Genomic DNA, 22,422 nt, shown 5'->3' with positions numbered 1-22,422 from the left:
CGACCTCGGGGACCCCAGTGGCCTCAGCCAAAAAAAACTAGCCCAATGTCCTTACTTTACAGATGGGGAAACTGAGGCTGGGAGAGGCTACAGCACAGCGGCGGGTCCCTGGCGCGCATGTCTGTGCGGGTTCTCAGCCTCCCACCCGGGGCCATTCTCTGGGGTCAGGTACGGGATCGGGCAGAACTGGGGAATGTTCCCAGGCTCCTCGGCAGAGGATGCTCCGGAGCCGGGGGGCAGCCCGGAGCTGACCCTCCGGCTCAGGGGACTGATGGGGGTCGGGGCAGGGCTTCCGCCCCTTGGGGGGGGCGGGGGCGGGGCTCACGCGTCCCTCTGGGGGAAGGGGCGGCGGGCCCCAGGCTCTGGCCTCGCGGCGGGGGGAGGCTGCTCGGGGGTGCGGAGCCCGGGAGGTGTCTCGGCGGCGGCCCCGGGGACCCCTGAGCACGTGCGCCGGGGCCGCCCCAGAGCGCCCTGGGGATGCCCGCAGGGGATCCTCTGGGCGGGCCGGGGAGGGGCCCTCCCCTGCGCCCGTGGCAAGGAGCCGGGCCGGGCCGGGCGGGTGGCAAGCGCCGAGGCCGGGCCGGGCGGGCGGGGCGGGGCGGGGCGGGCTGGACAGGTCTGAGCAGGGCCGGGGGGAGGGGCGGGGGAGGAGGGAGGGGAGGAGCAGCCTGAGCCCGGCCTCCGCAGCGCGCCTGAGCCTGGAGCGTCCGCGGGGCGCAGCCGGAGGACGAGCAGGGGCGGCGGCGGCGGCGGGACCATGGCAGGGCCCCGGGGCGCGCTGCTGGCCTGGTGCCGCAGCCGGTGCCGGGGCTACCCCGGCGTGGAGATCCGGGACCTGAGCGGCTCCTTCCGGGACGGCCTGGCCTTCTGCGCGCTCCTGCACAGCCACCGGCCCGAGCTGCTGTGAGGGCGAGGGCTGGGGGGAGGGGCGGGGGCGGGAGGCAGGGGAGGGGGGCCCCAGCCCCGAGACCCCGCCGGCCCGAGACAGGAAGTCGGGGAGCGCGGGTCTGTCCGCTTCACCTGGTCGGGGGCCCGGGCCCGGGGCCCGTGGGACGGCGCTGCCCGGGGCTCCTCCGGGACAAGGGGCTCTTCTCCTGCCCCCGGTTGTGGGAGCGCAGTGCAAGTTTGTGTCGCGGCGGGGGCTTGTGGGTAGTGAGTGTGTGTGTGAGTGTGAGAGACTGGCGCCAGTGTGCAGTGGGAGCACAGAGGGCAGCGCTGGGTGTGTGTGAGTGTATCTGTGTGAGTGTATCTGTGTGTGTGACTGTGTGTGTGTGTGACTGTGTGACTGTGTGTGTGTGTGTGACTGGTGTGTGTGACTGTTGTGTGACTGTGTGTGTGACTGTGACTGTGTGTGTGTGTGACTGTTGTGTGTGTGACTGTTGTGTGTGTGTATGTGTGACTGTGTGTGACTGTGTGTGTGTGACTGTGTGTGTGTGTGTGTGTGACTGTGTGTGTGTGAGACTGTTGTGTGTGACTGTTGTGTGTGTGACTGTGTGTGACTGTTGTGTGACTGTGTGTGTGTGACTGTGTGTGTGTGACTGTTGTGCATGTGTGTGTGTGTGACTGTGTGTGTGTGTGACTGACTGCGTGTGTGTGACTGTTGTGCATGTGTGTGTGTGTGACTGTGTGACTGTGTGTGACTGACTGTTGTGCGTGTGTGAGTGTGTGTGTGTGAGACTGGCGCCAGTGTGCATGGGAGCACAGAGGGCAGCGCTGGGTGGTGTGGAGTGCTGGTGTGTGGACGTGTGTGACTGTTAGGTGTGCATGGGAGGGTGGCATGACTTGGGTGTGTGTGACTGTTGTGCATGTGTGTGTGTGTGTGACTGTGTGTGTGTGACTGTTGTGTGTGAGTGTGTGTGTGAGACTGGCGCCAGTGTTCAGTGGGAGCACAGAGGGCAGCGCTGGGTGTGAGTGTATCTGTGTGTGTGACTGGTGTGTGTGTGTGCCTGTGTGTGGGGGGGGAGTGGGTGGAGGGTCCCGGGGGACCGGGGGGGGGTGTGTTGGGGGAGTGGTGACTGGTGTGGTGGCCGGGGGGTGGGGGGGTGACTGTGGTTGTGGGGGGTGGTGTGGGTGTGCTGGGGGGTGTGTGTGTGGTTGGGTGAGGGGGTTGTGGACTGGCAAGTGTGGGGGGCCGGGGGCAGGGTGGGGTGGTGGGGGTGTGTGGGCCGGGGGGTGGGTGTGGGGGGGGTCCCTTTGGTGCGTGGGGAGGGGGCACCCGGGTGGGGGAGGACCAGGCCGGGGAGCCCCCCAGCCTGGCCCCCCGCCCCCCGCCCCTCCTCCGGCCCCCCCGGGGCCTCCAATTCCTCCCTGTGGGGATAGATCCCTTTGGATGGGCCCAAGGGGGTTGGGGGAGGGGGTTGGAACCTGGTCCGAACCCCTGGTTTGAGTGAGAGTGGGGAACAGCCGGGGGGTGGCCTTTTGGGGAAGGATGGAAAATTGCCTTTCATGGTTTTGTTTTTTTTGTGACTGGCGGTGTTTTTGTTGGGAGGGTTTGGGTGGGTGGAGGGGTTAAGGTTTGGGAGGGAGGGCCCGAAGAGGGTTTGGGGGAAAAGAAGTACCGGGGCTGGGGGGGGTTAGGGGGATTTTGGGAAAGGGGGCCCCGGGGGTTTCCCGCCCTGAAAGGGGTTTGGGTGAGGGCCGGGGGCCTGTTAGGGGCCCCTTTGGGGGAGGGGGGCCCCTTTTGGGTGGGCTTCCCCTTTGGGGGAAAAAAGGGGGGCCCCGGCCCCCTCTGGCTCCCCGGGGGGGGTTTTCCCTGGGGCAAAAGCCCTTTTCCTGGCAGCCCGGGTTCGGACCCGGGGCCCATGGGTGGTCCCGGGCGGGGGGCCTTTGGGCCCGGGGTGGGGCCCTTCCCTCCGGGGGAGGGCGGGTCCTGGGGGGGCCCCAGCCCGTGGGGTGGGGGGGCCTGTCCCTTCTGGAGGGAGCTGGGGGGCCCCCGAGGGTGGAACCCGGCCCCGGGGCCCGGGGAAGCCGGGCGGGCCGCCAGCCGATTTCTGGGTCCCGCGGGAGTGGGGGGCCGCCTGAGCTCGGGGTTGGTTGGGGGGGGGGGGGGGGCCCCGAGGGTTCACCCGGGTGACCCGGGCCAGGGGGCGGGGACTCCTTTTTCCTCCTGTTTTTTGTGTTGGGGTTTGGGGTTTGTTTCTCTTGTTAGTGTGGGGCGGGCGGAGGGGAGGGCAGGGGCAAACCCGCCCGCCCCCTCCCTGATTTAAAGTCGGAACGGGGGGGGGCCTTGGGGATTGGGGTGGGGGCCAGGGGAACCCTTGGGGGAATTGGCCCCCCGCCCTTGAACCGTGTTTTGGGAAAATAATAGGGTTGGGGGTCCTGGGGCCGAAAGGGGGCTGTTACGGGTTTTGGACCAGGGACCCTGGGGGAGTTGCTCTGGGAGGTACCCCCTGCCCCTTGGGGATTTAACCCCTAGAATGGGGTTTCCCCAGCCCCAAATTTTCCCCCTTTTTTTGGTAAGATTGGGGTGCCCCTTTGGGAAGTCTTGGGTAGAATTAACCCCCACGTGCCCTCTTGGAATTTAAGCCTAAATTTCTGGAGGTTGGTTATCACAGCTGCTTTTTTGCCCCCATTTGGGGTTTTCTTGGCAGAGATGCTAGAGAGGTTGGCCATTTCCTTCTCTAGCTCATTTTACAGATAAGGAAATTGAGGCACAGCAGTGACTTGCTCAGAATCACGCAGCTACTAAGTGTCTGAGGCTGGATTTGAATTCACAAACAGCCCAGCCCCCTGGTTCCATGGGCCTCAGGGAGAGGAGCTCCCGTACTGGGATGAGTTCCCCTATATATGAAGTTACAGGACAAGCTCTCCTCCTCTCCTTGGAAAACAAAACAAAACAAAAAGCCAGGCCCAAATCTCCCCAATTTAGGAAAGGAAGCCGGCCTCCCTGGCCACGGATGGGGCTGCCCTGGGGCTTGGCTCCGTGCCCATCTGTGGGCAGCCTGGTCAACCTCCCGGGCCCCCTTACAAGGGCATTGCCTCCTGGCAGGGGGGAAGGGCTGCCTCGGCTGGTTTCAGCCGCCCAGGACCGAGAGAAAGGGGGGAGAGGATCCCCCGGGTGGGGGAGCTGGGTGAGTGAGGCCCTGGGTCACAGCTGGAAAAACAGGCTCGGAAGAGGTGTGCGGGCCCCTCCCAGGGCTGGCGAAAGCATTCTCCAAATGCCAGCTCTGTTAACGAAGGGCTCGAGGGTCTCTGGGGGCCAGATGCTCCCTGGATGTGTGGGGAAACTGAGACTCACTGAGCGGGACTGAAGGGGCCCAAAGCCACAGGATGTGGCAGGACCAGGGAGGACGGGCCTGTGCTGTGACCCATTGGTGAGGGGTGGCTGAGGGGTGGGAAGCCATATTAGGGCCTCAGCTTTAGCTATAAATGTCATTGGAAAAGATTGTTTCTAAGCCCCTTTCCAGCCCTGACACCCCCTGTTCTAAGCTCCCTCCCAGCCCCGAAACCCCCTGTTTTAGGCTCCCTCCCACTCTGACACCCCCTGTCCCAAGGCCCCTCCTTCCTAGCTCTTGTATGAAATGTTCTAAGCCCTACAGTGAAGTGTATAAGGAACCAGACTTGGACTTCAGGAGACCGGAGTTCCGGTCTCACCTCAGACACTGTGTGATCTCTGTGGCCCTCAGTTTCCTTCATCTATACAATGAGACTTTAAAGTTCCCCCCTCCCCCCCGATCTGGATCTGAGATCCCAGGTTCTAAGGGGGCCCCTGCAGGGTTCCGGTTCCCGGGCCCTCAAAGGCTGGGCCGGCCGCCGTCTGGGATCTTGGGCCCAGGAGGACACTCCTGGAGGCTCGCTCTGGCCCCTTTGCCCGCCGTGGAACGGGTGCCAGGAGAGTGCTTCACCACCTTTTGTGTGAGCTCTCTGTCCTATTTATGGTTTCTCGGCCAGGAGCATGGCCAGGAGCCTCAGACCGAGCTGGCCGCTCAGCAGCCGCCCCTCCCTGGCTCCCTCACCCTGGAAATGCCCCAGGACCTCGGTGCCAATGCAGGCCCCAGCCAGGCCCCGAGTGGTTGGGCCCGCCCTCGTTCCCCCCCCCACGTGGTCCTGCTCACGGGGCTCTCATCGCGGGGGGACCCGGTGGGGCCCAGGAGTCGTGTAGCCTGTGCCCGCCAGTCTGGGGGGCAGGAGGAGATGCACAAGTCAGAGAATGGCAGACGGGGGGCCCCACATTCAAGGGCAGCCCGCTTTGGGGGGGGCTGGCGGCCTGGCTCGGCGGGGGATCCCCCTGGGCCCCAGTTCCTTCCAGCCCCTTCTCTTCCCTACCTGCCCTGCAGAACCAGGTAAACCCGTCTAAGGGCACTTTTTTTTAGGTAGTTTGTTTTAAAAATAGGCGGAAGAACCTGCTTTTTGTGCTTTCCATCTCTGAAGCATTCTGGGCCTTGGTTTCTCTCTCTGTAAAACTGGCTCCAAGTCCTGTGAGAATCCCTTCTCCAGGGCTTGGCTCGGCTGCCACTTCTTCCTTGAAGCCTTCCTGGATTACTCCTCCCCTCCCCCAATTAAGAGTTGTCTCCTCCAGATTTCCTAGAGACTGAGTCCGGAGCTCTGGCTTGGACCTAGTGTGTGTCAGGCCCCGGCTGGAGTCCTGCCTCCCCTCCCCCGCGGCCCTCCGAGCCCCGTCCCTCCCTTACTCTCCTGCCTTTGTCTCTTCCAGGGATTTCGACTCGCTCTCCAAGGACAATGTTTATGAGAATAACCGCCTGGTGAGTCCAGACAGATGGGGCCTAGAGCAAAAGCGGGAACAGAAGGCGGGTGCCGGGGAGGGGCTGGGCTCTGGGAAGCCGGGCCACGTTGCCCAGGGATGGCAGACGGGCGGCCCGGGCCCAGTCCGGCTCCAGATGCCAGGGGAGCGCCGCCAGCCGCGGGGGCCCAGTGCCCGTCCCGCTTGCCCAGCTTGCCCCCCGCCCCCCTGCCTTTCCTTCTTCCACTGCCCCTTGGCCCGTGCTGCCTGGTGTCCAGGAAACCAGGCCGTCCGTCCCTCCCAGAAGCTATCTCCCCATCCTCTCTGAGACCTGGCAGGAATCAGCCTCTGGGGGAGGCTGGTCCCAGGCCCCAGGAGCCTCATGCTGCCTGTCTCTGTGCCCAGGACCCCCGTTTCATGCTGTCTCTGTGCCCGGGACCCCCGTTTCATGCTGTCTCCCATCTCCCCCCAGGCCTTTGAGGTGGCGGAGCGCGAGCTGGGCATCCCGGCCCTGCTGGACCCCAACGACATGGTCTCCATGAGTGTGCCCGACTGCCTGAGCATCATGACCTACGTGTCCCAGTATTATAACCATTTCACCAACCCCAGCCAAGGTGAGCCCCGACGCCTCCCGCACCTCCCCAGGTGGGGTCTGCCGGGAGAGGGGCCCGTCCTGCCTCCAGACACTTCCCAGGACCCTCCTACCCCCTCCGGAATATGGGGGGCCCAGAGGGGATGTCCGAGGGCAGTATCCCGGCAGAGGAGCTGAGCCGGAAGTGGGGGGCTTATCTGTCAGTAGCTACTTAGGGAGCACCTCCTATGTGCCAGGCGCTGTGCTGATCACTGTGGGGAGGGGGGAAGAAGGGCACAAAAGGAGCTGAGGCCGTCGGAGGCGTTGATACTTTGCTGAGTTGGGGGCAGTCATCAGGGGTCATTGTGTCCAGTCCCCTGTCCGAAGCACAAGTCCCCTCCCCCTGCAGACAAATAATCCATCTCTTGAGCCTCTTTGTTCTTGGGGGGCTTTGTCCCCTTTCTCCACTTCTCAAAATACCACAGAAAGGGAGAGGAGGGGTGCATCCTCACCCCACAGCTGTGAATCTTTGAGAGGAGGGGGCACATCCTCCCCCCCAGCCCTTGGGGTCGGGCCCTGCCACGAGCAGGAGTCTGAGACCTCTGCCAGCTACTGGTGCCCTCTCGCCGTCTTTCCCCAGCCGGCGTCTCTCCACCCAGGAAGTTCCCAGCTGTTCCTTCCTCTTCCTCATCCCTGACAGCTCCCCACGCTGACACTGATGGTGGCGGGATCCAGGTGGGTGCGAGGTGGGGGGCCTCCCCTCGGGGCCGTCGGGGTCGGGAGGGAAGGGGCGAGTCTTGCAGGGGCTCCCTGGGGAGGGGGGAGGCCAGGAGGCCCCGTGCCCCTGGGGTGAAGGCTGGGCCGTGAGCAGGCTGAGCTCGGAGCCGTGGGTCAGCGGCAGGCCCTCCTGTGACCAGGTTTGACCTTCCCTGGGCGGCCCAGCCTGGGCCCCTCCTCGGGCCGTGGTTTCAGAGCCACAGCACGAAATGCAGCGGATGGCAGAGGCGCCGAGCCCGTTGAAGTGCAGGCAGTGAAAGGTTCCGGCGGGTTCCAGGTTCAGAACCCTGGGGGCCCCGGTTTTGCTCTTGTCCCCTTGGGGGGCTCCGAGTCCCGTCCAGGAGCCGGCCCTGGGTGTGGAAGCGGCCCTCCAAGAGCCTGGCTCTGACCCCCGCCTGGGGCTGGCTCTGCTTCCAGGAGGAGCAGGCGGCGGCCCCCGAAAGCCTGGCGGAGCAGGGTTCCCGCAGCATCCCCAGCAGCACCTGCGCCTCCTGCGGGCAGCACGTCCACCTGGTGCAGCGGTACCTGGTGGAGGGCAAGCTCTACCACCGCCAGTGCTTCAGGTGAGTGCTCTGCCCGGGCCTGGGCGGTAGAGGCCCCCAGCGGGGGCAGGGCCGAACTTGCATGGAGCCTGCCCCGTCCTGGCCCCTCCCCTGGGCCTCAGTTTCCCTGGGTGTAAGGTGGAGGGTCAGACCGCCCTCTGGGGAGCTCCTCGGCGCTCTGGGGGTGGGCTCTGCTCGGTGAGGGGCTGGGCCCTCCCGCTCTGGTGCGCTGCCCCCCCCCCCCGCCCCTGGGGACCCCGCCCCCTCACCGCCGTCTCTCTCCCCCAGGTGTAAGGAGTGCTCCAGCACGCTGCTCCCCGGAGCCTACAAGACTGGGCCGGAGGCGGGCACCTTCGTGTGTACCCAGCACCGGGGCAAGCTGGGCCCCCTGGGGGGCGCCGAGGGCAGGCCCCGAGCGGCCCTGCTGCCCCCAGACGCGGCTGGCCCGGCCGAGGACGGCGAGGACGCTGCCGTCTCCAGGAGGCCTCAGGGGGAGCCCCAGCCCGAGCCCCCGCCTCAGACTGCGTCCAAACCCCCCCTTCCCAGCAAGCCTCAGGAGCTGGGCTCCCCGCCGGCCGCCCGGCCAACGCCCGCGCCCAGGAAGGCCTCGGAGACGTCCACCAGCCCCCAGCCCGTGCCCCGGCCGCGCTCCAGCGTGCAGGGGGAGAGCCCTGGGGAGCAGGGCGGCTGCCTGGTGAACGGTGAGTGGGGGCCGTGGGGCGGGCCCGGGTCTTCACAGAGCATCCCAGGGCCGAGGGGAAGCGGCCCCGGGGATGGACTGGCCAGGAGGGGGTCGGACTGGGGTCCTGGGCTGTGGCGGGGAGTTCCCCCCCCCCCAGGCCTTCCCCGGGCCCACAACCAGGCCCACTTAGTGGTCCCTTTGGGGGCCGGGGAAGGGTCCAGAGCTGGAGCTCCCCTCCCAGCCTCCCCCTGTCTCTGGGCTCACTCAGGCTCGGCCGGCCCTGCACTTTGGCAGGCTTTGGTGCCCCCTGGTGGACCCTCAGCACACGTCTGTTCCATGGGTGTGTCCTGGGTGGGCCCAGGAGCCTCTGAAGCCTCCCAGCCGTCCTTCCCCCCTCCCCCCCAGGGCCCAGGGACTCCACGACTTAGAGAACTGGAAGGGGTCTCGGGCTCAGGAGTCCAATGCCCCCCTTTTACAGAGGAGAAAACTGAGGCTGACAGGGAGAAATGACTTCCCCAGGGTCAGGGAGAAGGGACTTCCCCAGGGGCAGGAAGAAGTGAGAAGTGACTTCCCCGGGCTCAGGGAGAAGTGACTTCCCCGGGCTCAGGGAGAAGTGACTTCCCCGGGGTCAGGGAGAAGTGATTTCCCCGGGGTCAGGGAGAAGTGACTTCCTGGGGTCAGGGAGAAGTGAGAAGTGACTTGCTGGGGGTCAGGGAGAAGCGACTTCCCCGGGGTCAGAGAGAAGGGACTGACTTCCCCGGGGTCAGCCAGCTAGTAAGGCCCAGATCGGAGCTGCCAGGCCCCGGGCCCTGACCCCCAAGCCAGGCAGCCGCTTCCAGGGACCCCCTCCTCCTAAATGCTTCTGTATTTCTTTGCTCACACAAGCCCTGCTTGTGCTCCCAGTAGAAGGTTTGCTCCTTGAGGGCAGGAACTGCTGGACTCATCTCATGTCCCCAGGAGGCCTGACTTGCTGAGTGAACCCCCAAATCACAGTCCCCCCACCAGCTGTACCCCCATTTTATAGATGAGAAAACTGGCGGCCAGAGGGCTGCGATTTGCTCAGAGTTGGTGCTGGGGAGCATTTGCTTCTCTACTCCTTCCAGGCCCTGGGAGCGTGTGGAGCCCCGGTGGCTATGGGCCCCTTGCCCACCTCCTCAGAGGCCCCCCAGACCTGGCCCTGCCTGCCCCGGAGGACAGGCCCAGAGCAGCCTTGACATCCGCAGGCCGGGCTGGGCCTCTGACTGGAGCTGTCTCCCTGCCAGGAGCTGATAGCGGCTCCTGGTGGGTGCTTTGAGCCTCATGATGGGGGGAGGTCCTGGTTCCCAGGCACCTGCTGGGCAGTTTTCTGATGGAGGAAGCTGCTGTGTTCGCTGTGCCCCTGCATCAGGGTGGCGAGAGTCAGGACCTGAGCCCACAGCTTCCTGACCCCCCGCTCCAGGCCGGTCCTTCGGGTCACAGTGCCGCCAGCTGTTGTGGAGGAGGCAGGCCTGGGGGTTTCGAGCTGGCTCTGTGGGACCCCGGCTCCCTTGCTGGCCTTCGTCTCCAAAGAGAGGGGCTGTCTGGAGGAGCCCCGGGGCCCCTTTGTCTAAGAGTCTGCACTTGGGCCTGGGGAGCTGATGCTTCCTCCTGCCTCCGGCCCCTGCCTTAGCCGGGTCTTGGATGCTTGAGCTCTTTCTCCCGTGCCCTTTGCCCTGGGCAGTTAGTCTGGGGGAGTGTTGTACAGCTGGCATCCCCCTCCTCGGGGGCCTCCTCCCTGCTGCAACACGAACCCCCAGGGCTTCTGTTCAGAGCTGGGAGGGGAGGGGGCAGGCTCACTGGGTGCCTAGGTTTGCAGTATAGACAAGGAGTTGGGTACCATAAGGTGGTTTACCTATCGGGCTGTGCATTGGGTCAGTGGGGGGGAGTGGGGGAGTTCCCATCCCATCAGGCCCGGCAGTTGCTATAGTGATGGAATCCTATAATCTCCCTCAGAGAGTCTCCCTCCCTAGGGAGCACAGGCGTCCTGGCCACTCGGGTGAACCTCCCACGGCCACCAACAAGGGCCCGTCTCTCTCTTACTTTCCATCTAGGACGGCTGCATGACTCCAGCCCCCCAGTCCCCAAACCACGTGGGCCGCCCAGGGCCTCCGACCGGTACGTTCCTGTTCCCACTGCCCCAGGGCTGCCCCGAGCCTCCATCCTGGCAGCTGAGGAACTGCAGGCTTGGGACTCAGGGAGCCGAGTCCGTGCGTCTTTAGGAGATAATTGGGGAACACTTGTGTTCTGGAGATGAGCTTCTCTGGGAAGCTGTGGAGGGTCACTGGACCTCCCTGGGTGCCCCTACGGTAACCCCTGGCTGGTGACCCCTGCCCTAGCCTCCGAATACAAACTCCAGGGAGCTGGGTGGGGGGGGCGGGGGACGGCAGGACTCGGTCCTCAGCACCCTGGAGACACGGAGGGGTTTCAGCCTGTGTCATCCGGGAGGGGCGGTCCCCACGCTGATGAAACAAGAGGGGGATTGCTGGGAGGCTCAGAGCCGTGAAAAGGGAGGAGGGAAGAGCTGGCTAATCTGCTTCCTTGGAAGCTTCTCCAGCGGGCAAGGTCCAGTGAAGGCCGGCCTGGGGGGCGGGGCTGGCCGCTGGTCAGAGGGACTGGGGGCCTTCCAGTATGTGAAGGGATGTCCCGAGGCGGTAGCGTCTGCCCGGCCTGCTTTGGCCTTGGAGGAGGGAGCCAGGGCATTGGGTGGAAGGTACAAAGAGATGGGTTTCCGCTGGATGTTAGGAAGAATTAACAGGGAGGAAGTAACTGATAATGAGGAAGCCAGTGAGCAGGCCAGAAGCCCCCGACTGGAGGGAGGGGCCCAGGCTGGGCCAGCCTCCCCGAAGGCCTCTGGGGCTCACTGATGATGAGGATTTTTTATCAGCAAATGTCTGGTTTGGGGGCCTCTTTCATATCCCCATATTCTCATGGTTGAGTAAAACTTTTTCAGGTAAAAAAGGGCAAGTTTAAGAAGCCGTATCTGGGAGGGCAGCAGCTGTCTCTGGCCCCAGCCTCACCTTCCGTCCTCGCCGGACATTAGCCCTCTTCCAGCCAAACGGGCCTCGGCTCACTCCCACGCTTCTCTCCCACCTCCGAGCCTTTGCCGGCCCTCCGCCCCACCTCCCCCTCAGCTCCCCTGGTTTCCTTCAGGGCGCAGATCTAGAACTTTCCCCATCCCCTCACCCACGCTCAGGGCACTGAGTAGTGGCCTTGTATCCACTGGGTCTGCTCTCCATAGAGGGAGGGGCTTGCGGTCCCGCGAGGCCCCTGGCGAGGCCCCTCCTTCCTTCTGGACTAAGTGAAGTGGCCGGCCCAGGGTCAGGCGGCCGGCGGAGCGAGGCCAGTGCCCAGGATCCCCCGGGGCCTTCATTTGTGTGTCTCCCACAGAACATAAGCTCCCGGGGGAGGGGAGACATCTCTGCCGGGCACACAGTAGGTGCTTCACATGTGCTGTTTGACGGAGGGATTGGTTTTTGCTTCCTCCAGAGCTACAGCCCCCAAGAAGAAGGACCCCCCGTGGATCGCCTTGGTTCAGGCAGAGCCCAAGAAGAAGCCCGCCCCCCTGCCGCCCGGCAGCCGCCCGGAGACTCCCTCGCGGGCCGCAGAGGAGGGAGAGAGCCAAGGAGAGAGCGCGGCCCCCGAGCAGGAGATGCGGCCGCCCGCCGGCGAGCCCAAGCCCTACAACCCCTTTGAGGAAGAGGAAGAAGCAGCAGCGGCGGCCCCGGGCCCCCCGGATCCTGCGGAGCAGGCCCCCAAGACCTTGCACCCCTGGTATGGCATCACCCCCAACAGCAGCCCCCGGACGAAGAAGCGGCCGGCGCCGCGAGCCCCGAGCGCCTCCCCCCTCGGTGAGCCCCTCCCCTGCCCTCCTCCGCTTCCCTTTGGCCGGGACCTTCCAGGCTCCGGCTCCCGAGCTGGATGCAGCTCGAGCCTCAGCTGGGACTGGGCTTGCTCAGCCAGGCCCTGCCCGCTCTCATCGAGCCGCGTTCCTGGGGCCGCCCGCCTCCAGTCTGGCCTCCATCCCTAAGGCCATCGGGTGTGGCTAGTCTGGGCTCCACCCTTGGGGCCACACCCAGTCTGGGCTCCGCCCCCACGGCCACACCCAATCTGAGCTCCATCCTCATGGCCACTGGGTGTGGCTAGTCTGGGCTCCACCCTTGGGGCCACACCCAATCTGGGCTCCGCCCCCACGGCCACACCCAATCTGAGCTCCATCCCCATGGCCATCGGGTGTGGCTAGTCTGGGCTCCGCCCCTGGGGCCACACCTCACTCCATCCCCCAGGCCAGGTGCTTCGGCTCCTTGGCCCACACCCCAATCACTCCATCCCCATGGCCACTGGGTGAGCTGCCCTCCAAACCCAATCTGGGCTCCCCCCCACCAATCGGCTCCATCCCCACCACCGGGGTGGCTAGTCAAACTCCCCCCTGCCACATCAATCTCCTCCATCCCCATGGCCACGGGTGGCCTAGTCTCTCCCCGGGACACCCAATCTGGGCTCCCCCACGGCCACATCAATCTGGCTCCATCCCCACCCTGGGTGTGGCTGTCCAAAACTCCCGCCCCGTGCTCCCCTCCCCTGAGGACCGGCCAGGCAGGATGGCTTCCCACAGGCCCTGGCACTCCCCGGGGCCCTTTTTCCCCATTCTCCTTGCCCCCCCTCTGCCCCCCCGCCCCCACACCCCGCCTCCCCAGGCCTTCCTCGGCCCCGTCTCCGGCCCTCAGCGTGAGCCTCCTGGGAGGTTCCGTCCACCCCTGGGGGGCCCCCCGTGGGCCAAACTCCTCTACCCCCGTCCGCCCAGGCGCCCCCAACCTCCCTCCTCCCGAAAGATGGCCCTCCCAGGAACCTCCCCCAGCCCTCCAAGCCCTCCCCCCGTGCCAAAGGGGCCTACCCCTCCCTAAACCCTGGAAAGCCACCCCCCCTTCTTGTTGGTGGAAAACGCCCCTCCCCTCAGCTGCAAGGTGAAGGTGAGTCGGCCTCCTCTTTCCCTTTGCCCTCCCCTCCTGGGCCCCTAGAACACGGGTGGGAGCGGGGAGGGGCTCACCCCGAGACTCCCCCTTCCCCCCGGGCCCGGTACCCCTCCCTAGTGGGGCCTCATCTTTCAGGGTCTCCTTCCCAACCCGGACTCATTCTCCAAAGGGCTAATTCCCTTAACCCCCTCCTCCCACAGGAAAAAACCCAGCAGGGTCCCCTAGTGACCCCAGGTAAACCTCCGCCTGGATGGCTCCCACAAGGGAACATCAAGGAAAAAAACTCATTGCCCCGGGGTCTGCACCACTCGCACCCAAGGGGTCCCCTCGGCTCTGGAAAACATCCCAATCTCTTAGAAAGGGGTTTTCATCATTTCCCTCTGCCCTCCCCCACCTTCTCCTCTCCCTTCTTTCAAATTCCTACAAAAAAACCCCTTTAACGGTCCCCATGTCTTCCCCAACAGAAAAAAAAACCAGAGGGCCCCAACCCCGAACCCCCTCGGACCCAAACTTCCCCTCATCAAAAAACCTTTGGCGTCCCCCCCCACCCCCTGCCTCCCATTCGGGTCCTCTGTGAGCTTGGGCTGGGACCCCTGAGAGTCCCCGGGCCAGGCCGGGGGTGAAACAAGGACGAATGGATGGGAGCGCGCCTCCTGTGTGCCCGGCACCGTGCTTCTTTGTGGGTCAACCCCCATGACTGCAGGACTGGAAACTGGGCTGGGAAATTTGGGGCCACCAGCCTCTCCCTGGCCTTGCCCTCCCCAGTCCTCTTTCCTCCTTCCCCTGCTCTCTCTTTGCTTTTCGCCTTTTTTCCCCCCTCCTCTCTCTCCCTCCTCCCTCTCCCCTCTTCTCCCCCTCCCTTCATTAAGGATGCTTTCGTTCCAGTGCGGGTCGGCCGTGTCCATGGCCCAGTTTTAGAAGGCTTGCCCGGGCCCGGGGCTGGCCCCCCGCGGGCTCCCCTTGCCTTGCCTCGGTCCTCACCCACGTGCCTTTTGGGCAGGTCCAGGCTGACCAGTACATCCCAGAGGAGGATCTCTACGGGGAGATGGATGGTATCGAGCAGCAGCTGGACCAGCTGGAGCACCGTGGGGTGGCCCTGGAGGAGAAGCTCCGCAGTGGGGAGAATGGTACGCGAGGCGCCTGGGGGAGGAGCCGGGAGGTGGGCTGTAGTGGGGCGGCCACGACCCGTTCCCGGGAGCTCCAGGCCCGCTGGGTTCCGGGCATCCTGGTGGGGAGGAGGCTGTGCCCACCGCTGGGGATCTGGGCAGGCGGCAGTGTGTCCTGCAGCAGTGTGTCCTCCCGGCTCTGTGCAGTTCCCTTCCAGGGGGAGAGAGGCAGACAGAAACAGCCCAGCTGGCCTGGGGGCTTTCAGGAGGTCCCCCCGCAGGCCTCGGGGCCAGCCCCCGACTCAGGCTGCGCACTTCCCCTTGCAGACGGGCGGGAGGATGACCTGCTGGTGGACTGGTTCAAGCTGATTCATGAGAAGCACATGCTGGTCCGGAGGGAGTCGGAGCTCATCTATGTGTGAGTGCACAGATGAAGAGGGCTGCTCTCTGCTCCTTGGGGCCTCCCCTGAGGGAGGGAGGGAGGGAGGGAGGGAGAAAGACAGAGACAGAGACAGACAGAGAGAGAGACAGAGGAGAGACAGAGAGAAAGAAGACAGACAGAGAGACAGAACAGAGACAGAGAAACAGAAAGACAGAGAAACTGAGACAGAGAGAAAGAGAAACAGAGAGAGAGAGACAGACAGTAAGTAAGCAGCAGAGGGCTGTCTCTGTCTCTGGATCTCTCTGCCCTAATTCTGTACATGTAGATCGGCTCTTGGTCCTTTTTGTCTCTCTTTGTGTTCACCTGCTTCCCAGAGAACCGGGCCCTGTATGGGGATTGGGCCTGGGCCATTACAGTGCAGGGAACTCCCAGGATGGGGAACTCCCTCCCCTCGGCACCCTCCAGCCTTAGAATGTGCAGCGTCCAGGAGTCAGAGGCAGGCGCCAAGCTCAGGTTTCCTGACTGGTTCCCCCCGCCCCCCTCACCTCCCTCGCCTTCCTCATCTCCCCTGCTTCCCTCGCCTCTCATGCCTTATAACGAAGAGTAAAAAGGAAGGCAGGGAAAGCCATTTCCACAGAAGTGGCCAGTGCATGGGAGCCTGAGGGTGTGTCTTCAATGTCCTGCACCCATAGCCCCCCACCCTTGCAGAGGGAAGCTGCTGGGGTCTCCTTCCCATTGGCTCCCACTCTCAGGAGCCCTTCCAGCTCTCAGCCTTTTGTCTGTGTCCCCAACAGCTTCAAGCAGCAGAACCTGGAGCAGCGCCAGGCCGACGTGGAATATGAGCTGCGCTGCCTTCTCAACAAGCCAGGTGAGCGTGGCCCAGGTTACCGCCCTCTTCACCATCTCCCCTCCTGCCCAGGGCGCCCTCCTGTCATTTCTCCCCCCATGTCCTTCCCCACTCCTAGGTCATCCCCTGGGTGGTTCCCCCACCTCATCCTCCTCCTCCTCCCCCATCATTTCCCGGGTCATGATGGGAAAGCAGGGGGTGGGCGTGGCGAGGGCAGTGTGGCAAGGCCGGCTGCAGCCCCCTGCTCCAGGGCTTGAGTGGGAAAAGGATGGGCAGAACTAGGCTTGGTATAGCACAGAAAGCACCGGACTCCCGAATCTGAAACACCTGGATTCACATTTCTGCCCCAGAATCTCATTAGTGATGAGACCCTGGGCATGTCCCCTGCCCTCTGGGTCTGTTTCCTCACTAATGTTGAATTAGATGCCCTCCAAGAATCAGGGCCCTTAAGATGCAGTTTGTGAGTCAAGCCACTTTGTCCAGTGGTGGCCGGAGCCAGGGCCCGGGCCTCCTCACTTCCCCCTCAGCCACACTGCTCAGTCAGGTAGTGAGCTCTCCATTGAAGAGGAGTATCCAAGGGCAAGCCCAGAGAGTGCCGGCGGGAGATGTTGCTGGAGGGCTCCCTGTGGGTTAGACCAGGGGGTCTGAGATGATTTTTGTGGTCTGAGCTTGTGTTATTCTCTCCTCCCTCTATGGGCAGATAAGGACTGGACAGACGAAGACCGGGGAAGGGAGAAGGTGCTGATGCAGGAGCTGGTGACCCTCATCGAGCAGCGCAATGCCATCGTCAACTGCTTGGATGAAGACCGGCAGAGGTGAGTGAGCAAGGGGCGGCCTAGGCTTCTGTTCCCATGATGGGGGTGGGTTTGCTTAGCCCCATCCCCTCTCTCCCATCCCCCCCACTGCCAGGTACTTGCCTCTGCAGGTTGGTACCTTGTGGGGATGGCTCCTCCAAGTTCAAGAAATTCTCTGGATCCACAATGCTAAAACTAGACTTCCTGAGCCCCCACCCGTGTGTGCCCTTTGCCTCCATCAGTCAGAGGTGACAGCAGGCTCAGTGCAAAGGCATTTACGAAAAGGGCATGGACCGAATAGGAACAACAGAAAATCTGGTTCATTTCCTGGTCCCGGGGAATCTTTTATCTATACATTATGGCCATGGTTTCTTGAGGAAGGTAGTCTGTGGTGCAGAGGGAGGAAAAGGAGGGGCTCCTTTCTCTCATTACTCAAAGGGAATAAAGGGTTGAGTGTTGGACATCAGGGAGAGGGCTCTTCCCCTGGGCATTGTTTCTTGGTTTCCTGATCTGTTAGATTGTATGAGTGCATGACCTTGAACATTAATGTGGAGTTCTAAGTCCTGTGATTTATAGGTTAAAACTACACTAACACTTTTGGGACATTCTGTATTTGTTGAAAGGCACTTAGGTGCTTGATAGAGTCGGGTTAGGGTTAGGGTTGAGTGCTGGATCTGGACTCAGGCACTTCTTAGCTCTGTGACTCTTGGGCAAGTCATTTTACCTTTTTGCCTCAGTTTCCTCATCTGTAAAATGAGCTGGGGAAGGAAATGGCAAAACACTCCAGTGTCTGTTGCTAAGAATCCCCACATTCTCAGGGGATTTTTAGGGGTCATGAAGAATGGGACATGACTGACGATGAATATTTTTTGATTGAATGAGTAACCTATGTGACCTTGGGCAAGTTATGTGTCATCTCAATGGGACTTAGTATCCTTTTCTGTAAAATGAAGGGGTTGGACAAGATCAAGGGATTCTTAGGGTTCTGGACTCCTGGCACACTGGTGATACTTAAATACTCCTCAGAACCAGGTTCTCAGATTTATTCTGTAGGATTATAAGAGAAGAATCTGGATACAATAATACAAGAAATCTTTAGTTAAATTAAACTAATTAAAGAAAATTATCCTGAAGTGTTAGAGGGAAAAGTAGAAATGGAAAAATCCACTAATCGCCACCTGAAGAGATCCCACAAGGAAACCCTACAGGAACATTATTGCTAAATTTCATAACCCCCAGATCAAAGGGAAAATTTTACAAGCAACAACAACAAAATTTTGGCTATTTTAGAGCACACTCAGAATCACACAAGACATATCAACGACTACAATAAAAGACCACAAGGCTTAGAACGCTGAATATCAGAGATCTTAAAGAACTAGCAAAATTAAGTATAATACTGAATGGAAAAAATGGACACTCAGTGGATTGCCAGATTTTTGTGGTAAACAGACCTGAACTTAATAGAACAATGTGACCTATAAGAGTAAAATCAAAGACAAATTTCAGGGACTTATCAAGGACAAAGTTCGTGTTTTATATGTGGAAATGTAAACCGTATGTCTAAGACTGTCATTAGTAACTGAGGAGTTCCAAAGAAAGATTGGGGCAGAGCTGAGTATGATGTGATTCTATAAAAAGTAAAAACCATTTAGGAAAAAGTAAAAACACTAATTAATGTTACACAAATAAGGTGTCGGAGCAAGAACTGACACAGAGGAATTAGACGGGGGAGGAGGACGGGTAGTTCTGAAATCCTACTTACATCGAGAATAGGTTAAAGAGGAAATAATACAAATATATCCAGAAGGTATAAAACCTTCCAGAATTTATAAAGAAATAAGAGAGGAGGGAATAGGATAAGATGGGGTATAGAAGGGTGTGTAGATTAATGGGAGGGGGATAAGTTGTGTAAATATTAATGAGGAAGACATAAAGAAGGAGTGAAAGGTAGGGGGAGAGGATAAGGAAAGGATCCTTGGGGAATGGGGTGGTTAAGTAATAGCAAAGGTAAGCTGGTGGGTAGAAAAGTAAAGTAGAAGAGGATGATAAAAGAAAACAATTATACTGAAAGTCCGTCTGTTTCTATCTTCATCTTTATATCATTCTGTCTTTCTGTTATCTGTCCAACCATCCATCCAACCAACCATCTCTCTGTCTACCTATGTGTTCATCTATCTATCTATCCATCTATCCATCCATCATTCTTTCTCTCCCCCATCCATCCATCATTCTGTTTATCCATCCATCATTCCCTCTCTGCCTCTGTGTGTGTGTGTCTCTCCCTTCCACCCATCCATCCATCTATCTTTCTGTCTGTCTCTACCTTTCTACATGTCCATCTTTCTGTATGTCCTTGAAAACAAGGCCCTGGATCCCAGGTTAAAAGCCCCAGAATTAGATGGTCTGTATGGGCCCTCCCAGCTCCAACATGCTATGATTCTAGCTGGGTGGCTGACCCTGGGCCTTTGAGCCTCAGTTTCCCTGGCCCTAACCTCTGAGTAGAGTCCCCGTTTGCCCCCCTCTCACAGGATAGTTGGGTAGGCACAATTGATACCTTGTTTCTGAAGGCACATGGAGGGACAGCTGGATGGCGCAGTGAATAGAGCTCTGGCCCAGAAGTCAGGAGGACGTGAGTTCAAATCTGGCCTGAGACACTTAATACTTCCTAGTGTGACACTTAAGTTAAGTCACTTAACCCCAAGTGCCTCAACAACAAAAAAGGCACATGGAAGAAGCATCAAATGGTTTTAGGCCGGTTCCTTTTCTTCTTTGCTGACTTTCTCTCTCCCCTTCTCATTCTCATTAATCTCAGGGAAGAAGAGGAAGACAAAATGTTGGAAGCCATGATCAGGAAGAAAGGTGAGTAGATCTCTGGGGCTGCTGTTCCCTGGTCAGGACCCCCAGGGTCTTGTTCTCTGTCCTTGTTCCAGGGGAAGCTGGTGGCTGAGGCTGGTGTTTCCATTGGCCTTTGGGTGGTCATGGGTCATGGATGTGGATGTGGTGGCCTGAAGTGGGGGAGTGAATCAGCATTCACACACACACACACACACACACGTATATATGTCTGTTGTGAATGTATGGGGGCAATTGAATGGTACAGTGAAGACCTGAGGGCTTCAGGTAGCTCAGTTTCCTCATCTATAAAATGGGCTCATAATGGGTAAGTGCTAGATCAATACCGATTCCCTTCCTTTCTCCCCAAATCCAGGCACATAAGTATATAGAGAATTAACACAAATAGAATGACATAATTATGGGTAGGGATCTGTGGTGCTACGTGGGTCCGTTGAGCCAGCTGGGGGTAGCCTTCAAGCGAAGGAGTCTCTGTCCGGGCTTATTGGCCTCTGATGCCAGCAGAGGAGCTGCGTGAGTCCACGCCACTGATAGCAAACTGCCCCGTCTCTACCCTCCCTCCCACAGAGTTTCACAAGGAGGCGGAACCTGGGATCAAGAAGAAAAGCAAATTTAAAAGCATGAAGGTGCTGAAGCTATTGGGAAATAAGCATGATCCCAAAAGCAAGTCCTCGAAGGACAAGAGCTAAGAGCCCCATGGAGTGCGTGGCCACCCATTTCCGCATGGCCGCCTGTTTCTGTGTGGCCTCCTGTTTCCGTGTGGCCGCCTGCCTCTTCCCTGCCTGTTGGCTTCCTCCTGTGTTGGGCTGGGCCCATACTTGGTCTCCTCAATGATAATGGAAGCTGTGGCCCCTCTTTTCTCTGGGGGGGGGGTCCCAACACCAATGAGAGGGCTTCCAGGAGGGGGAGGTCCCCCTTCTCTGCATCCTACAGCTGAGTAGGGCCAAAGAGTTCCTCCCCCTTCCCTGGCTGTGGATGTCAGGAAGCCACGGCAGCAGGAAAGTAGATTCTATTTATTCAGCGATGTTTTCACGGTTGTTATTATTATTGACTAACTGAGCAGTAAAGGATCTGGGGATTGTACCCCGTCCCCCCTCTTTACTCTCCTTCCACTTCTAGAAAGCTTCCTGTGATTGAGGTGGCTTCTGTGTCCCAGAGGCAGCAGTCCCTTTTCCCCCTTCCCCCCACATACACATCCCCTGCAGGAGCTATTTATTAGATGATCAGTGGGGTTGGAGTTCGGTCCAGACTTGCAGATGGGGCTGCCCCAGTTGGTCTCACAGGGGAAGAATAGAAGGGATTACCACCAGAAGTGTCCTTCCCACAGCCCTGAAAGGCAACAGAGTGGCTCCTCCCAGGCAGCACCAGGAGACGCCATCCCTCTCCCCTTCTCCCGCTAACTTCCCGGCCCAGCGCTCCCCAGCACCTGTCACTTGGCACAGGTAGAGCGGACGGCTCGTTTCCATTTCCATGTGGGGAAGGGAGCTTCCGGAATGTAATCCTTGCAGAATGGGAAGTCCCCTGGACTCCGAGATCTCAGCTCGTCCTGATCAGCTCCTTCAGAGCCAGCATCTTCACTTCCCACTCCTGGGCTGGCCCAGTGACCTCTGGGGCCGGGCTGGCGTGGTCACAGAGCTCAGTGAAAGACCCCACTGTATCATCTTGGGGATGTGCTTTTCCCCCAAATAAATTGAACCCAATTAATTTGCCCCTTTGAATCCTGCTGGTGATTTGTCTACCAGGCCGTCTGTTGAGCAGCTGTGGTTGAGGAAGCTCAACGGTGTCTATCCCCTTCCTCCCCCCATCTCAAGCCGAGACGGCTGTGCTGAGTGTGCCAGCCTGAGTCTTGCTGGCAAGCTCTGGTGCCACATCCGTGAAGGGGGTGTTCCTGTTGCTTCGTTCCCTCACCTGCAGGCCAACCTTTTTTGATCAAAGGTTCAGACCGGCAGGATTGGAAGGAAACAAATTCACACTAACTGGGGACCCTGGAGATACCCAAGCCCAGAATCTTAGGATGTCACGACTGGAAGGGAATTTGGAGACCATCTAATTCTAGCCAAAGCTGATGGAGAATCCTTCCTCTCCAGTCTGGTGAGGGGAAGCCCACTGCCTTCTGGGCCGGTCCTTCTCAGAGTCTCATCTCCAGCCTAAATCGACCCCTCTGGGACCATCTGGTGTCTGATTCCTTCATATAACAACAGATTTCCCCCCATCGTTCCTGAAGATGGCATTTACCCCACACTGCCACACCACCTCCAGTGCTGATCCTCTAGACTACATTCCCATTTTCTTGAGAGGGGAAACGTTGAGGCTCGATGGGTGACTTGCTTGAGCTTTAGACATTCCCGGGACATGAACCTGAGCTTGGTCTTTAGATATCATCTCCAGTGCCCGTCCTGCCGGGCCCATCCGACCGGGACGCCTGCGTCTTCATCTTGATTGGAGATGTGACCGGCAGCCTTTCAGGGGGAAGCCCTTTGATGGCTGGGAATCCCAGCTCCTTTGTCCCTGTCCTTAGTACTTGGGGACACCCCTGGTCTTGGGGCATCGCCCAGTGGCACTGCCCAGGTATCCCTTCAGCTTGAGCTGGGAAAGGGGGCTGGCAGCTGCTGCTGGGATCGAAGGAGCTTTGTGGAAAGCACTTGGTAACCCGTAAACTGCTACTAATACTTGAAATTTCGCCATTAGAGATGAGTGGTGGGGGAAAGCATGGCGTGAGGGAATGCAACTGGAGGTGGAAGGGCAACTTGCTTTTGCATCCTGCCTCTGAGGTCAAAGCATGCTGGGCTTCATTTAGAAAGTACTAATGCCACTTGGTTCCTCCCTCCCTAGGCTGAGAGGGTCCGACTGGGGATCCGCAGCAGTCTGGGCCGTCTGGGATCTGGAGAAAGCTGGACAGTGAGCTCATCCGTGTATGGGGGCCATGGGGTGGGGGTCAGGGGGTACGGCTCATGTGGGATCCAGACATGACAGGCTGGAACATGGGCCCGTTACTAGAGAAAAGCAAGATGAGGGGGAGAAATGGCAAGTCTTACACTTGATGTCAGAAGGACCAGATAAGGGGGGAGTTTGGTCAGCAGTGGGGCTACCCGAGTCTTGGAGCTGGAGCGGACAGCAAGCTCCACGAGTTAGCCGTGCGAGGTGGCTGCCAAGAGAGCCGGGGCTGTCTCCGGCCAAGGGGCTGCCGGGTCCTGGGC

General features: G+C 60.2%; 1 protein-coding gene across 1 annotated transcript; it reads left to right on the top strand.

Moving 5' to 3' along the window:
* The first annotated feature begins 713 nt into the window (after window positions 1-713).
* MICALL1 (MICAL like 1) lies at window positions 714-20,934 on the top strand. Its single transcript, XM_031940130.1, has 15 exons — window positions 714-903; window positions 5,654-5,702; window positions 6,153-6,294; window positions 6,892-6,986; window positions 7,446-7,591; window positions 7,859-8,271; window positions 10,322-10,385; window positions 11,757-12,288; window positions 13,072-13,237; window positions 14,110-14,367; window positions 14,674-14,764; window positions 15,523-15,596; window positions 16,276-16,390; window positions 19,185-19,231; window positions 19,793-20,934. The coding sequence occupies exons 1-15, from the start codon at window positions 758-760 to the stop codon at window positions 19,912-19,914; spliced, it is 2,460 nt and encodes an 819-aa protein (XP_031795990.1). The 5' UTR covers window positions 714-757; the 3' UTR covers window positions 19,915-20,934.
* The last annotated feature ends 1,488 nt before the right edge of the window (window positions 20,935-22,422 follow it).

Source organism: Sarcophilus harrisii, chromosome 5 (genome assembly GCF_902635505.1).
Source record: "Sarcophilus harrisii chromosome 5, mSarHar1.11, whole genome shotgun sequence".
In the NCBI taxonomy this organism is placed as follows: domain Eukaryota; kingdom Metazoa; phylum Chordata; class Mammalia; order Dasyuromorphia; family Dasyuridae; genus Sarcophilus; species Sarcophilus harrisii.
The sequence above is the reverse complement of the archived record's forward strand: the minus strand, read 5'-3'. Positions and strand labels throughout refer to the sequence as shown.